Source organism: Tinamus guttatus, unplaced genomic scaffold (assembly GCF_059628265.1).
Source record: "Tinamus guttatus ecotype Peru unplaced genomic scaffold, ASM5962826v1 Tinamus_guttatus_pri_ptg000366l, whole genome shotgun sequence".
Classification (NCBI taxonomy): Eukaryota; Metazoa; Chordata; class Aves; order Tinamiformes; family Tinamidae; genus Tinamus; species Tinamus guttatus.
The window spans coordinates 248,725-265,484 of NW_028288900.1; the positions used below are offsets into that span (position 1 = coordinate 248,725).

The 16,760-nt window shown below is 37.9% G+C and overlaps 1 protein-coding gene across 1 annotated transcript in view; it reads left to right on the top strand.

The window, feature by feature from the left end:
- The window catches only part of THEMIS (thymocyte selection associated), an 81,488-nt gene that overhangs the window by 57,454 nt on the left and 7,274 nt on the right, over positions 1 to 16,760 (top strand). Inside the window, exon 5 of the mRNA XM_088530320.1 lies at positions 8,450 to 8,603. Within this exon, the coding sequence (XP_088386446.1) occupies positions 8,450 to 8,603 (154 nt within the window). The remainder of the gene's footprint in view (positions 1 to 8,449; positions 8,604 to 16,760) is intronic.

The window sequence follows — 16,760 nt, forward strand, 5'->3', positions numbered from 1 at the left end:
CACAAAATTTTAGTTTTCATATCAGAAAGGGAATGGTCTTGCAAGCCTGTCCTGCCCTTCTCTTCCCTTTTCTTCCCTGCTGTAAAATGAGGAGATTCAAAATTTGAATTACTAGCAGCTGGTTATTTATCAAACTGGTCTGAAATGTCCCTTTTTAAGTGATTATTAATAAGTCATTCTTTGCTGGAGGGAACACACTTCCCAGTTTGCTAGACATTCAAAAACTCAACCCTTCTTTCTGATGACAGAGAATCTTCCCCAGCACATTTTTCAGCACTGATAAAAGAAACCAAACCCACCGTGATTAACCAGGCTTGTTGGCCACCGGTGTGAAGTTTAACACATCTGTGAGTGAATTCAATGTCAGAGCTTTGAACTGATGTCAGAGAATAAGGAATAAATGGGGAAAACTTTAAAAAATGGGACAGAAGATTCTCTTTTCACCAAAATAAATTTACTTCCAATGGGTAAACTGAAATATTTATATGCTCATGCCTCTGTGTACATTTTTATATATTTGTGTATATATAAATATGTGAGAAAGCAAATTCTTGGAGGGATTCAAAGTTACAAAAATACCTGTTAGAATAGGAATGCATTTTACTAATAAAACAAGCCATTTCTCCTTTCACTCCTGCTGTTAGATTCCCCACTGTGGCCTGGAAACCAGATGATTTTGAAAAAACAAAGAGTCCAATTCGGAATTCAGTTATGATCGAGTAAATCCAGAGTAGCTCTTTGGGACTGCAGGGAGTGACTTCAGATTTACACCTATTTTGTGAGATCAGAATCTGCTCTGAAGTATTTAATTCCTACCAATGTGGTGTCCCGCTGCTTTACCGAGGCTGCTGTCTGCCACACGCAGCATTTTCTGTCACTCAGTGAGAAGAAGCACAGTGGGAGCTCTGCAGCTGGACTTGCAGACTAACGCTAGGGAGGGGAGCACAGCAGTTAGGACTTGAAAACAATTTATTTGGAAAATCTCGTTCCCCCCTTTCTCTCTGCAGGGCCACAATTACAGGAAATGGGACGGGATACATTCAGACCAAGGTGGAGCCAGAACAAGGCTGGGAGTGTATCAGGAGTTCAAGGGGAGACCAGACAAAAACTTGGAAGAGAGACCCCTTTGAGGGTTACTAAACAGACAAACCACATCAAACTCAGGAAATTCCCTGAGCGGAAAATATTTAGAGGCTGAGCAGGTATTTGGAGGTCTTGCTCTGTTCGTGCTTGTCCTTGGTGTCTGCAAATGGCAATGGTGGAGGAAAGATATTGAGATGTTTCGGTCTGAAACAGTCTGGCTAAGTCCCCTGATTATTAGGGGAATAAAAGGTCTGAGGATTGAGGGAGAGACAGCTATTAGATCGGTGTAACTCAGGGTGCTGTATTTGAGATTCTGTGTCAGGAGCTGCAGGAAATTTTAGTCTTTTTTTCATTTGGTTTCAGTTCAAATTTTCCCCATACTAGATTGAACTTTTTCCCCACACTAGATTGAACTTATGTTCATGTTGACTTCAGCATTCGGATTTCGTTCTGTTGAGTAGGTTCCATCTGCAGTTTGGCAAACCTGCAGATAATTATCTCTCCCTTGTGATTAAATTTCCAGTTAATGCCCCATTAAGATAAATGAGAAGAGTTCACATCTTTTGCTTAAGTGGTGATTTCACAAAATACAACATTTCATAGTCTTTGAACAAACAAGCGCTTCCATTTGTTGAGGCAAAATGTGTTTGTAATATAGGAGTATATCTTAATTATTTGCGTATTTAGAACATTATTTCTCTTAAGAACTTCTCTACTTACTGGATGAATAGGCAAAGAAAAGACAAAAACTGCTTGGCGTTGTCTGACTCCCCATCAAACATTGGGGCCGTGCTCCTGCTTTGGTTTGCACTTGCCTTTTTCATACAGCGAGTGTCATGGAAACCAAAAATTTTCGCAGGTGGCTATTGACTGTTTTTCATTGTCCAATTTTAGACAGCTGAGGCCAAATTTCTATAGACGAGTGCTCCTGACTGGATGAAATCAATGGGCAAGGCGGTTGTGCGGTGCCGCTGGCGCTGAAGGCGCTGTGATGAGGCGGGATGTGTGGAGAAGTGACAGCAGGGGGGACTTGACAGGTTACTACTCACCTTTCAAGGCTGTGTGGAAAAAGGCATGTTTCAATTTACCAGCACATAAAACTCAGAAAATAATACTTATTTCCCTTCCTTCTCCTCCATGTTTTGAATTCAGAATGTGTTGTATAATGCTAAATGCTCAAAAAAAAAAAAAAAAAAAAAAAGACAGGCCCCAGATGCACTCATAGCTGCAGAAACAAATATCATGCAAACATCGTATACTTTAGGGTAAAGATAAATAAAACTCTGCTTTCTGCTGTGAGGCTCTGGGGTATGAGCCCTTCCCTTCTTTATGTATTTGCCAGTGAAGGGAGAGGAAAGGGATGGAGCTGGAAGCCCATATGCAGTTCTGTATTTTGCATTTTGAATTGCTATGAAATAGATTTAAAAATATCTTTCCTGATTTGCATCACTAATAGCAATACATGTAAGCCTGGTGGTTTTGTGCTGGATAAATAGAATAATGTTCATCCCAAGCCGCTCAGGGTTGCCCTACATTATTTTATGTTCTCTTTTGCTTGTAGACATGCAGAGCAGGAGAAAAAAAAAAAGGCAGGAAAAAGAGTCTCACAATTCTAACAATCCATTGGCAGTATGGATCTTTTAGCAACAAATTTTCATTTAAAGGCTGTGGAGATGTATTCTATACCATTCTGGAACAGATTTTTGGAAAAGGAAAATCTGATCCAACAAGAACTGGTTAAATGAGTACTGTGAGCAGTGAATGAGTAGATGAAAGTTGTTGCATTACAAACAAAAAGCCTGGGGCTCTGAAATTCTGAAATAAGCAAAGAATTTTACTAGCATATTAGAAAGGCACATACTTGCATTTTTTTGTTGTTTATTTTTTATAGCATTAAACAAATTATCTTACCTCATTCAAGTGCTGAATGTTCACCTGAACTGTGGGAATGCTCTGGGAAGTGCAACGATATTCCATTTCTGACTTAAAGCCCTAATGAAATATCTATGAGAAACATTTACTATGCTCACACAAGAGCTGTTCCTTAAAAGTCCTCCAGCTGGCTGGATCCCCGCTTCCCCCCATTTACTCCTCCTTCCTCCACATCGTTACTTCCCAGCCTAATGACCAGATTTCAACATTTCACTGCATATCATTGCTCCAACGAATGATCAAGCCTGATGGATAATATTTTCTTTCAGCCTAGACTTATACTGCAAAATTTGTTTTTCTTGCCGTTTTAAAAGGCTGGACCAAAAGTATCTGTCAGATGAGAGTTTGTATGTGAAGTTTTTGCCTACTGTTCTGTCGTTGCATTGTTAGTCCTCGAAATGAAGTTTTAAGTGCAAATTTCCGCTGGAGCTGCTGGAATAAACCAGGGAATACAGCCATCTAGCGGCTGTATCCATCCTTTCCCTCCTCAGCCAGCTTCTTCGGTCTCCCCCGCAAAGAGGGAAAACCCCACAAACGGAATAGTTTGTTCCACTCTTACAGAAATGCCATTTCCTTTGTCGTTTATTCTTTTAAAAATAGCGTGTATTTATGCAGGCTCACCGATAAACTGCTTGGTGGGCAAAAATCTTAATGTGCCACATGCTTGCTGATTTCTCCAAGGCAATGCAATTCCCTACTTTATGTGGTTTCCTTTTTTTTTTTTTTTTTTGCAGAATTGGATGTGGCTTGAACATGACTTTTTGGTTTAATTCATTTTTTAAATCAAAATGTTTCAATTCAAACTCTGAACATGGATAAGCTAATTGTCTTCTACTTTTAGGAGAAAAAAAAAAAAAACCTTTTTTACATACGTATTTTGAATTCTAAGTATATACCCACAGTGACATTTCTCTGAACTTTATCATGACTTCATTACATAGCATCTCCACTTTAACTCTGGAAAATCCCAGACTACTGACAATGAAAGTCAAATTAATTGTGATATAGCAGCCAGGTAGGAAAAGTACTTTCTAAAGGGGTAATAGTTAAGAATTTGAACCGTGATCAAAAAAAAACAGTAATTTAACCAGTGGTTCCACATGCCTTTTAGGTAGACTATCTAATGTAATTTTGTCCCTGTCCTTGAAACAGTGTAACCTTGACCCCTTATTTGGCAAGTGCAGTTCTTCTATAGTTTATAGTACCCTAGGAGTTCTGCAGGCAAATAATAATTCTCTGAAGGGTCTCTGTCCTGTATGTTAACGAGCCTAAATGAGGATCCTCTTTATTGCCTATGGCCATTCTGAAGCTGCTTCTAACTAGCTCTTCTCCTTTTCCACAGCCCAGTGGACTGTGGAAAATGAGGGCTTGATATCATGCACTGCAATCAGTGCAATGGGGAGGCACTTAAAATTCTTCACTACAAAATCACAGACCCTTGTCAGTACTCTTAACTACAGGTATAGTGTGCCCTTGCAAAAATTATCTCCATGTGCAAGCTAAGCTGGCTTGCCAATAGATCATGCAAGAAGGCTACCTTGGGACACAAGTGGGTAATAATTGAATGGTAATTGTTTCCTTTCTAGTGGTATGAATCAGTCCTAACCATCTGTCATAATAATGCAGATTTCCTGTGAGGTGTCAGCAGTTTTCAGCTGGGTGTTCCCACTATTGGAATTTGTGCTTCCTTTTTGTTACATGGAAAAGCCCGTTCCTTTGCCCAGTGGTATCATGGGTGAACTTTTATTTTGACTAATACTGGTGTAAATCTGGATTGAAGTATTTAGAAGGAACATAGCCACTCCAATTTACACTTCTGCAAGCCACCAGAGAATTTTGATCTGTGGTTCAGAATGGCCTATGGATCTGACTGTAATATCACTTGCCCTGGTTTTATATTGATACAATATGAGAAGCAAAACCTGGACTCTTCACAGATTGCTGAAGCACTGAACCTTTGTTCCAAAAGTGATGCACATGTAGTGAAGGTTGGAGTAAAATGATGCCTGTTGGTATAGGGTGTCATTCTATGAGTTGTCCTGAGACTCATTAAGTCTTCTCTATAAAACAACAAAAATGATCTCCCTGTCTCACTTAGACTGATTTTCGCTCTCTACCCTTCTCTTATCATTACTATAAAATATTCTTTAAAATACTAAAAGCTAAAGCTGCATAAAGTCTGATTTGGGCTCCCCCATGAAAGCACTGCCGTATGACACTCTTGCAGAATCTTCTTTTGTAGCTTGTGTTAACAAATTGTGGTTTTTGTTTGAAAATAGTGAAAAACACGTGGACTACAAAATCATTTATCACACTCTCATTCTGGGTATATGGCTTTTTTTTTTTTCCCCCTGGAGGAGAAGTAGATGAAGCAATTAAGCATTTTACAGATAAATATATCGGTGCAGTATATGCCAAGGCAAAGATATACGTCTAGAGCTTTGGTCTGAGTTTCTGGAGGCAGCACAGAGTGCCACTCCAAGCTGTCTTAAAAGACTGCAGTAAAAGCTTTATGATCTATATCTAGTAGCAGGGGTGACTCATAATAAACGTACTCCAAAGGTGTAGTGCCATGTCCAGCACTGATTGCTCCAACAAATGAGTCCTCCTCTTCACTAGAGTCATTTGTAATCATATAACTGCTTGACTTTCTGTCTGGAAAGGCAAAGCTTTGTCACACTGGTTTACGCCATTACATCTCTCACAGCATTATCAGAGACTGTGACAGCTGCTGGTTTCATATTTACTCCCACATTTTTCGGTTGTTTAAACAAATGTTTCTCCTTCTTTACTTTGAATGTTCTAGATAATGTCGAGGCTTTCACCTCCATTTAGAAAAAAAAAAAGCACAAAAAACAACCAAAACAATAATGTGTATTATGAACACATGTATACATTTTTAAATAGATTTTACAGATTTTACTTTCTTATTTGCTTGAAGAGCTTCTTTTTCCACTATTTGGTCTCAGCGGTTGCTGTTAGTATTATTGGAGCTCTTCTCCAAAGTTATAAGAACTATATTCTTAGCTAACTGAACATTTGTCGGTAAACAATGCTGTCTCACGTAGGTGTTATATATGAGGTGCTTTCAGCAGCTCTGGGCTGTTTCTTGCAAAAAACAGGAATTTTAGGATCTGCTCCATCACTGATTATAGTTTGATTTCAGCAAGAGGAGAGGTTAAACAGACTGGAACTATTTGGCCAGAAGAAGAGGTGACATATATGCCTGTAAAATACTGAATGCAAGAAGGAAGTGAACAGCAAATGACTTCCATAGCTGCTTGAAATGATCAGGTAGGAGACTTAAATAAAGCAGAGGAAATTTATGCAGTGCAGAAGTAAACTCCGAAACTCATTGCCACATGATGTGAATATCAGAAGAGTAAGTGACTTCAAAAAGCAACTAGACATAGTAATGAAAGAAATATTCACAAGGAGAGCACTTAATTTCTGCAGGCAGAGAATTTCCTAGTTTGTTCCCTAGCTTCTTCTTAAATGTTTGAGTTCTGCATATTTTAATTTATTCGCAACGTTCGCTGGGAAACCATTGTATCACAGTGTGGTTTTGCTGAATGACTGATAAGATTTGCGCTAGCATTTTTTGTAATGAGGAGATTTTTCCCTTTTTGTCAAGAGGGACAAGGCTTTTTCTTAAGTTAGCTAAGATAGCGTAGAGTATATATTCTGAACATACTCATTCATGGTACCAATTGCTGCAATTAATATGTTCAAAAAGGAGCTGACTAGACAAGAATTGCACTATTAAAAATACTTTATTATTTATGTTATTTTCACTAGGTTTCTCTAATAACATAAAGGCTGACTTTTGAGGGGAAGGCAGGTTTAGGTGCAAATCATTAAGAAAAGAAGGGTTATACTCTGCTGGTGAAAAAAGGCAAAGCTCCTATATCTTCAGGAAGCTCTTCCTCTATAAATCAGCTGAGAATTGTCCCAGTTTGAAAAAACAGTATCTTTTCGATTAGGTTATGTGTTCTTCTCTACTATTAAGAATTTCTTCTGACATTTCTGCCCTCTTTGCCAACTATTCCTCAGTAGTGTTTCTTTTCGTACAAATCCCCAAGGTCTTTGTGAATTTTATCAGTGCTTAAAGCTTTGCTTGATATCAGAGGTTCTTTTGCAATCAAGAAGAGCAATACCTGAGAGCATACAGCCTGTGCTGCACAACCTTGCACTTAATACTGCAACTCAGTTAACCCTGTAGATAAGGCTTTGCTTTCAGTGTTTATTTCAGAGAATGGACATAATTTCTGTAGGTTTCTTTAGCGGAAAAATGAGAGTCTTCCACTTATGTCACGACTTGACCCTCCCACTGAGAAAAATTTGCCATACAGATTTCATCTTCAGTTGTCCTACTAAAAATTCTGTCTCTAGTTTTCTATTTCAGTAACCGATGGCTTTGTTTTTTTTTCTTGCTGATATCTCTTTCAAAATGGACAGCTTGTCATAAACTGTGATCTTGTGTTGTGCTTTCCCAAAGTGTGGGATTTTGATTTTGAACAGATCAGACACTACTACTGTGCAACTACTGTCAGTTTTACTAACATCACTTTCTGTCTTTGAATAAGATGGCTTTAGCATTGCTATGAAAATCTACATTTGATTTTGGAAGGAAGATCTATATTTTTTTTTCAAAAAACACAATTCCTGATATAGTGATTACAGTTGGACTATAGCTAAACTGAAGTTAGTGTATAATTTTGATGAAGATTTGATTTTTAATACTTTCAATTGACATTTATACAGGTAATTTATACAAGTGAAGACATACATACAATGGAAAGTATTTATGATATAAATACCTCCTCTGTTAAAAATAAATAAATAAATAAAAGTGTATATACTAAAATGAAATTTAAGGGGGGGAAAGTGTTATAATCACATAATTTTCCTTTTGTAATATGACAACATTATCTTTAATACTACCATACTTGCCTACCACCTAACTGTGCTAACTGTGCTACGAAGCCTACTGAATAAGGATAATTGAAATACCAGGCATTATATGATTTTTTTAATGATGTACTATGTAATAGAACTCATTAAATTAATGAACAATGCAATAGAAATACTTGATCAGAAAGAAATCCATATCAACAGAAAAGGATACATCTTCTTTCTGTGCATTTGCACGTCCATGTATCAACACAAAGAAAAAGGAGAACAGAGACGTTTTAAGGGTAATTTCTTCATGTATAGTGCTGTCTGGTCATGTTATTTTGTGATGTATGTGTCTCAAAGATGAGCATTGGTGTTAAATGTGATCGATAACTTATTTTGACAAACAGAAAAATTGTGTTTAAAATTCACAGAAATGCTCAAAGAATGATGCTCTTACTTGTCACACCTGTGAAAGTATCCAGTTCGGAGTAACAATTTACATGTGAAATCAATGTGCTCTTCTGTGTAATTTCAGAATTTCTGTGAAGACACCACCGGGAAATTCTGCTCAAATCAAGCTGCTGATGTTTCAGATTTACAAGTTAGTTGTCAAAATGATTTGATGCACCATGAGAAAGAGAGGAATGTGACTAGGACAGCTACATTAGTAGAAACCAGCGTGATTAAAGGTCAGTTAAGCTTTATGATTTGAGTATAATTAATATAGCCATATTTAACACTAGCCATGATAAATAATTTACATGCAAGATTATTTTGTGATTTCATTTGCAATTTGTGAATTAGTCAAAAGAGAGAAAATGTGAACATTTCTCTTCTTCCACCATGAATGCCACAAGGCAAATTTGTCTGAGCTCTCAACAGAAGCATGGTATTAAACTCTGTTTGACACTGCAGCATGAATATTCAGTAGGTTTCAGGAACTGACTTGTGTGTAAAAGATGCAGTTTCCTTTTGCTTTAAGAATCTACACATCATCTGTTCTAAAAAATGCTGATTCCAAGAAGCATTGAAGATGAGCGAGCAATTTAAATGAAAGATATGAAGATTTCTTCAAGTCACATTTTTGTATTGAGAAGAAGAAATAGTATTGAGCAAATTACTTGACCGTTAGTTGTTTTCAAATCACCCTTTCCTTAGATTTCCAAGTATGCTTGATAAATGCTTAAGTTTTCTACTTATCTTTCAACTTTTTCTTCCTCAGAACATATTGAAGTTGAGAAGCAAAATGATATGAGGACAAATCCAAAAGGCTTTGAAGTTAATATAAAAAATTCAATTGATTTCACTAATCTGTCAGTCACGGGTTACATCTGAAATATGAACACTCATCACATTAATTGCATCAGTGAAACATCTGGAGAACTAGGGCACTGTCATTGCATTTGTTAACTGATATTTGATAATAATATAAAAACTTCCCATAAATTTTTTCTTTATTGTCTCATCATCCAATGTGCAACACTCCCCAAAATGACAGTCTGTATATTTAAAACTATCGTCACTGAGACTCCTCCAAAGTCAAACTGAATAGTTTGTTTTTAGTGAAGAATCACTGTAGGATGTTGAATATCCAGCAGTTCTCATGACTGTGAATTTGATCATTTGGGGACAGATTTTCAAATTATATTTTGGACAGATTTCAAATTATATATTTCAAAAGCAATACATATTGCTTTTGAAAGGCAATATTAAATTTGTTATTTTATGGCTTTGAAAACCTTCCTGTAGGCTCCATTTTGTCAGCGCATAATGATTTGATCAGATTTTGTAGAAGTGAATGGTGAAGCTTCCACATCACCAGTTCTGGAGAATGATATCCTCCATTTAAACCACTGAACAGAAATAATGCCAAGTTGGACTGGTGGTTTACTGTCTTGTGCTGAGGGTCCTACTTGGAAAATATTGGGGCTTGACTTTGGCAGCAGTTGTTCATGCAACAGAGATCATTTGGAACAACTATAAGGATTAATTTCTGTGGGGCAAGGTAGGTATGAGAGATGGGAAGGGACACCTGAAGAAAAACGGCCTAAGACATCCTTACTGAAAACAGTCAGGCTTGCAGTTTGTGTTGAGGACTGCCTTTTCCACAACTGCACAGTTCCGTACTTGTGCAGCTGCTTTACCACCTTGCGTTTGAGCTCCTCATAGGCATGGAAAGCAACACAGATTGAAGTCATGTAATAAGATCTATAATCGAGATTTTTCAAAGATTTTTCTGAATGCAGTGGCTCAATTCAGCACATTCATCTAGTGACAAGCACTAACTTACAGTCACTTCCTGGGCCTCTGTTACAGGAACAGTGCAGTGGTTTCTAAAAAAAAAAAAAAAAAGAGCTTTGGAGATCCTGTCACTACTGCTGCAGTCCAATTATAGCATTAGGAAGTGGCTGCTCTTCCCATTCTTTTTGTCAGAAACATCTTCATAGTCTGAGACATTGTTGCTGCTCTTGCATCTGCATATAGCCAGAAATTTGGTGACTGTTCATTTCAGCTAGTACTGAGTTTTCTTTCCTTTCTTTACAGAACAGGTTTAAGGCTAACAGAAGGGCCCTTCCTGCCCTCTCATCCTCACTCTGCATCCCATGTAGATTGTGATCTCAAAGGGAAAAGAAGCAGTCAACAGTATGAAGAGAGGCTTATTAACTGTCATATGATGTGCATGCATTAATGTTGTGTCTTCAACAAGGAGAAGGCTTCCTATCCCGTTTCTAGAGGCTTGCTGGAGCAGTAATTAGTCTTCACGTCATGCATTGGGATTGCTGGCTGCTTCACTGTCTAAATGTTCAAGCAGTTCTTGAGTATTTAATGTTTACATGTCTTACTTCCATTATCTAGTCTGTCTCACTTGATCTGTCACCATGGCAGGATGCGACTTAGGACTCCTGCTTTTCCTTCCTACCCTGAAACAACTTGCAAAAATTTTTATGGATCTTTAGGTTTTATAGCACCACAGCAGAGCCAAGGCCATGAGAAAACTCTAGCGACCCACCAGTCTGACTCTTCTGTTCAGGGAAGGGTCAGCTAGAGCAGATTTCCCGGCACCATGTCCAGCTGGGTTTGGAATATCTTTAAAGATATTCTGCAGCTTCTCTGTATAACCTGTTCCAGTGTTTGACCACTCTCATAGTGATAAAATGCTCTCATGCCTAAATGGGATTTCTTGTATTTCACTTTGCTCCTGTTACCTTTTGTTCTGCCATTGGGGACAACTGAGAAGAGTCTGCCTCTGTCTTTTTCACTTCATCCCATTTACACATGCTGATAAGATATCCCCTGAGCCTTCCCTTCTCCGAGTGGAGAATTTCCAGCTCTCTTAGTCATCCCTTAGTCATCTTCATGTTCCTTTGCTCTGCCTGCTCTAGTATGTCCATATTTTTCTTGTACTGAGGATCCATATCAGCACTCTTGATGTGACCTCATTAATGCTGAGTGGAGTGAAAGGATCATCTCCCTCAACCAGCTGATGACTCTCTTTGTAATGCAGCCCAGGAAGTTAGCTGCCTTTGCCATGAAGGCACATTGCAGGGCCGTGTTCAATATGTTGTCCATCAGGAACCCAGGCCTTCCATTGCAAAACTGCTCTCCAGCTGCTCAGCTTTCAGCCTGTTCTACTGCATGAGGTTATTCCTCTCCATGGGCAGAACTTTCCATGTCCCTTTGTTGAACTTCATAAGATTCCTCTCTGCCCATTTCTCCAGTCTTTTGAAGCTCCTCTGAAAGGTAGTTTAACTGTCTGATCTATCAGCTGCTACTCCCAGTTGCATCATCTGCAAACTTGCTGAGGATAAAATCTCTTCCATCATCCAGGTAGTTGACTGTTGACCCTGGGTTGCTAATGATTGGCCTCCAGCTGGATTTTGTGCTGCTGAGTATCCTTTGAGCCTGGCAATTCTGCCAGTTTTTAATCCTCCACACTTCCACAGCCAGTTAGCCATACTTGATAGATTTTTGTCTCCCCTTAGAGTATCATATTATTGGTTACTCCAGTGTCTGCTGGGGACTGTGCCTTGGGAGTGCATCACCACCATCACTGAGGATATGAGTGTTGGTCTGAACAGAGTCGCTAGCCGCTCTGTAAGAACTGCTGTGCCTATTGACTGACTCTGTGCTCGGGCCCAGCACTTTCATAGGTATTTTGCTAGAACTTCCTAAAATGGTGCTTGACCCTCCCCAGTCAAAAGTCAGTTGGGATCAAGAGCTCCAAACACCCTTGTGTCAAGAAGAGCTGTCAGAGCTCAACGGAAGTTGCTGGAGTGTGCCAGACATCACAGCCTCCTGCCACTATCGTCACCCAGCAGCAGCAGGCACCGTGGTGTTCCTCAGGGGGCTCCCAGGAGTCCCCTGGTCATTTCAGACGATGTCATCAGTAGATCAAGAGGGTCTTGACCAGAGTCCAGAAACTCCTGCATAAACTGCTGTTTGTTGCTGTCTCAGTTAGCTGCACTGATGGCAAGATTTCTGCCTTGTTATTCACTCTGCTCATCTTTCTTGTTAGTTTGTGCAGGCTGCAGCTCTGGACAGTACAAAACAGTCTCTTTATAGATGTTGTTGATTTGGACTTTTCTGTTTACTAGCATTTATTTGAATGAAGCTCTCTAGGTCTGCTTCAGTAGTTAGATAAGTCAAGGCAATGTTTTTGGTTGTTTCATCTGCTCTGCTTGGAGTCTCTAACTGTTTTCTGTCTCTCTATTCATTCTGGGCTGATAGCGTTTGTCTTTTGTCCATTCCATTTATATGTCTTTGAGAGCCTTTTTTTTTTTTTTTTTTAGAATCTCTGATAGCATTAGATTTTGATTTGCTGTTTTTTATTTTTCAGCACTTTCTTCATGTTTTTAATTCCAAAATACTCATCAAGGAAACTTGTTTTAGTGTTAAATTATCTGTCTCTTTTTTTTTCTCTCCTTCCTTTGAGATTCATCCATTAAGAAAGATCCTGTTCTTTGATGTATTATCCCTCCCGTGAAAGCATAGTTTTCTTATCTCCTGGTAGACACCCACTCATCATTTGTAACAGTAGATTACTGACTATACTTCTTGCTTCAAGTAGAAACATTTATTTTAAACTTTAGATATCAAATAGGCTCAGATATTTTCCTCTTTCACGGGGTTTGTGCATAGAGACCTGTGCTTTGCAAGTAGCTATAGATGTATGCCCAAGAACACTAGAGAAAACATTGTTGTTAGTGCTGCTGGATGCTGCTTGGCTCTGGGCCTGCAAAGATTTAAAACACAAACTCTTCTCACCAAGTCCACTCTCTAGCACTGTGTCTAATTTCAAAGCCCAAAGGGTGTTTCTCCTACCTTACTCCTCACAAAAGCTGCAATTAATTAATTTTTTAATCTCATCCTATATACTGTCTTAGCTCTGACTGCTCACAGCAGTAGATCAGATAAACAATAGCTTTATTTATCGAGAATTTTGAAAAAAACTCTTAGTTCTGTTTTGTACATACACAGAAAATTAAGCTGAACTGTATCCTTGCTTTACAAGGTTCTTTGTTTTACAAGGTGAGGAAACTGTGTCCTCTTTAGCTGTACAGGGATATACGCTAAGGCAAACTACCTAATTTGGGTATAGCATGAGTTAAAAGTTGGAGACAGATTTAACCTAGACCAAAGGGCATTGGATGGAGTGGATGGATATACTGATACATTCAAATAAAATAAAAGTTAACTTTATTATGATTATTGTTTATTTTTATTTTTCTAGGTGATCTATGTTAGTATAGCCATAATTATTTGGCTTAATGCAAAGATAAATGGAGAATTTTACAGGGGATTTGTTTAGATGATATAGCAGTTCCTCCTGGTCAGTCAAGGGATCCCAGAAGTGCATGCATCAAGCTTGAATGTTCCAGGGAGTGGAACATTCTGCTGTTCTGGTCCACAGGACAATGGATTAGAAAATACGTCAAGACTAAAAATACAGACGTACTCCTGTGGGTTCTGAGTGGGAGTAGCTGCACCATTTACTGACTAATCTTTAAACTTCTGCTAGCAAATGTTAAGACATCCTCCAAACACCAAACTGTTTCAAATGCCTAATAAGGATATTGAATCTGTGCTGTCAGAGAAACCAGTTATAGACACAATTACTATTTCTTACCAGAGGCCAGGTAATTCTGAAACAAAAAGCAACATATTTTTCTTTCAGTTTTAAGGCTTCTATTGTGTTTCCTTGAAGGGTTTTTGTTAATAAAGATAGGATTTATTATCTTTGCTTTCAAGAAATTGCATGTTTTTCCCTCTGTTGCATTAAACCCTTGTTGACCGCTATCTTTTTTTTCTATATTTGAATTTGACTGAGTTTAAATTCATTAAAAATATTAGCAGTATTTGTAAAATCATAACTCTGGTCTGAAATCTGCCAAATCAATTTGTTTTACTTAACCTTGACATTTATTTTAAGTGGAGTTTTTAAAGCAGTACCTAATGTTCTTGCTAGTGGTTTACATTTCTGGAATCATTGCATTCTGTAATAAAAAAGTGTTTGCATTGATTTTGCTTATTGGTGCTAAGACATATCCACGCAGGTATTTATATTTTCTGACTCTAGACACCTGATTTAGAAGGGTAGTGTGCTGAAGAAAGAGAAAAAGGAAGAGGCCTTCTGCTTGAAATGTGGGATATAGCACATACTAACTTTGATAGTGAACATAGTTTTAGAAATTTCTGGAAAAAAAAGAAAAAGATACAGTTCTGAATTAATTTTCAAAACAAGCATACAAACAAAAAAAAAAGCCCTCTGTCTTTGGTGATATCGCAGGAGATCCATGCAACTGTTCTAAATCAGACGCTCAGACACATATGAATAAGCAATGTGATTTAGGATTCCTATACCATGCACATGTATGAAAATTCCAGTTTTGAGCCTTTGGCTCCATCTTTGATTAGGTCCAACCTGTTACATTCCACAACTATCATTTTTTTTTTCATTAAAAAAAGAACATTTTTCCTGATGCACACAAATCTTATTATTGGCAGACACATCTCCTGTTTAAATTTAAAAGAAAAAGAAATAAAGAAAAAAACAGGTAATGAAATGACTTAAAATGGCATTTAATAGTATGGTGAGTATTTCAGTAGGCTATATTTAATTATTTTCAAACAATTTTCTTCTTAATAAACTCCAAGTTGTCATGATGCATAGGAAATAAAGCATAAGCTTTGTATTCCTGTGTTTCCCTTATTTATTACTTATAACTCCTTTTAATTGCAATAATACTGCAATATTGCAGGCAGGAACTTGGAGAAGTAACTAGCAGGAGAATGAGCTGCAGGATTGCTTGCTAGAGATGACTGACAAACAACTTTCCTTGTAAAGTGAACAGTGCTGAAAGCAGCTGAAGCAGCTGTTTGTCCTGTAGCTTCTGCATATTGCAATGTTTTCAATGACCTTTAATTCTAACTGAAGTGATGCATTTGTTTAAAATCTGCAGCAGCTATTTCTCATCTGTAAGAGTTATTGATATATTTATTTTACAAAAAAAAAGAAAAAGTAAAAAGAAAAAGAGGCAACAGCAGTGCAACAATGGGAATTCATGATTGACAGACTTAGAGAAAAATGAGAAAATAAATTAGAAAAGAAGGGACAAAGAAGAAAATTTAAAGCTAAGAAGGCAGCAAAATAGATCAACAGCTGCACCCTTCAGGATTTTTTTTTTAAGAAATGAGATTAAACATTTCTGCACAATGATTTAGTAGGTTCCAGAAGGATATAAATGCTAACCAAATATGATTTTTAACCCTGCAGTGTATACAGCACTTCACAGTTTTTAAAGATGTGCTAAATCATCAAGTGAAGAAATGGTTGATGGATACCAGCTCAGGGAACAGTCGATTAGTTTTATTGGCTCTGATTCTGCTGGCTTTCAGTAGCACTCCTTAAGGAATTAGCTCTTGTTAGCATATAGGAGAGTTAGAACCAGACTCACAACAAATAAAATACTGCTGTTCATAAAAACACTTTGGATTTACTCTCATGCTCTTCAGGTCTGTGTGCTTTCAGTGCACATCAGTGCAATGATGTTCAGTAAGAAAAACATGATTCTCCCTTATTTATTTCACAGTAGGCCTCGAATTGCAGCATAATAATTCACAACTGTTATTTTTCATGTTAGGCATAAACAGTGAAGATTTTTAATGTGGCTGCTTGTTAATTCATACATCATAAATTCTGAGATACCTGATCACAGCTATAAAACTCGTTTGTGATCATGAATGGGGTTTTTTTGGTGCTCGGTCTTGTACATACAGGAGATTGGATTTCTAGCAATTGTTGCATTTTAGCAATGGTCCTGATAGACTGGGTAATTTCTGTTGCCTGCATTTTAAGTAAGATGGAATGGAAGGTTAAGACAACTGTTTGTGACCTTGGAGTTCACGAATGAATAGGGAGTACACACACACACACACACACACACACACACACAAAACACACACAAACCCCCATACAGCCCACTCAGGGAACTCAAGGATATGATTGATATAAATGGAAAATTTTAGTCTGCAGAGGACTCTTTTCCCCACCAGAAAGACTAACACAATTATAAAAATTGTTCCAGGAAGAGCAGAAATAATGAAATTTTGTTTAATCCAGTTTCATTCAGGTCTGATGTCCCCTGCTGCTTCTTCCCTCCTTCCTTCCCTGATAATAATGAAAACTCTCCCTATGGCATTCCTCTCAAATGAAAAAAGAACAGGTCTGGAGCGATCTGTGTGTTGAGTGGCCAACCAACATGCACATGCTGATTTATCCTGCTGCCTGCTGCCAACAGGAGTGAGTAACAGCTGTGTTCTTCATGCCTTTCCTTTCATGAAGGAAC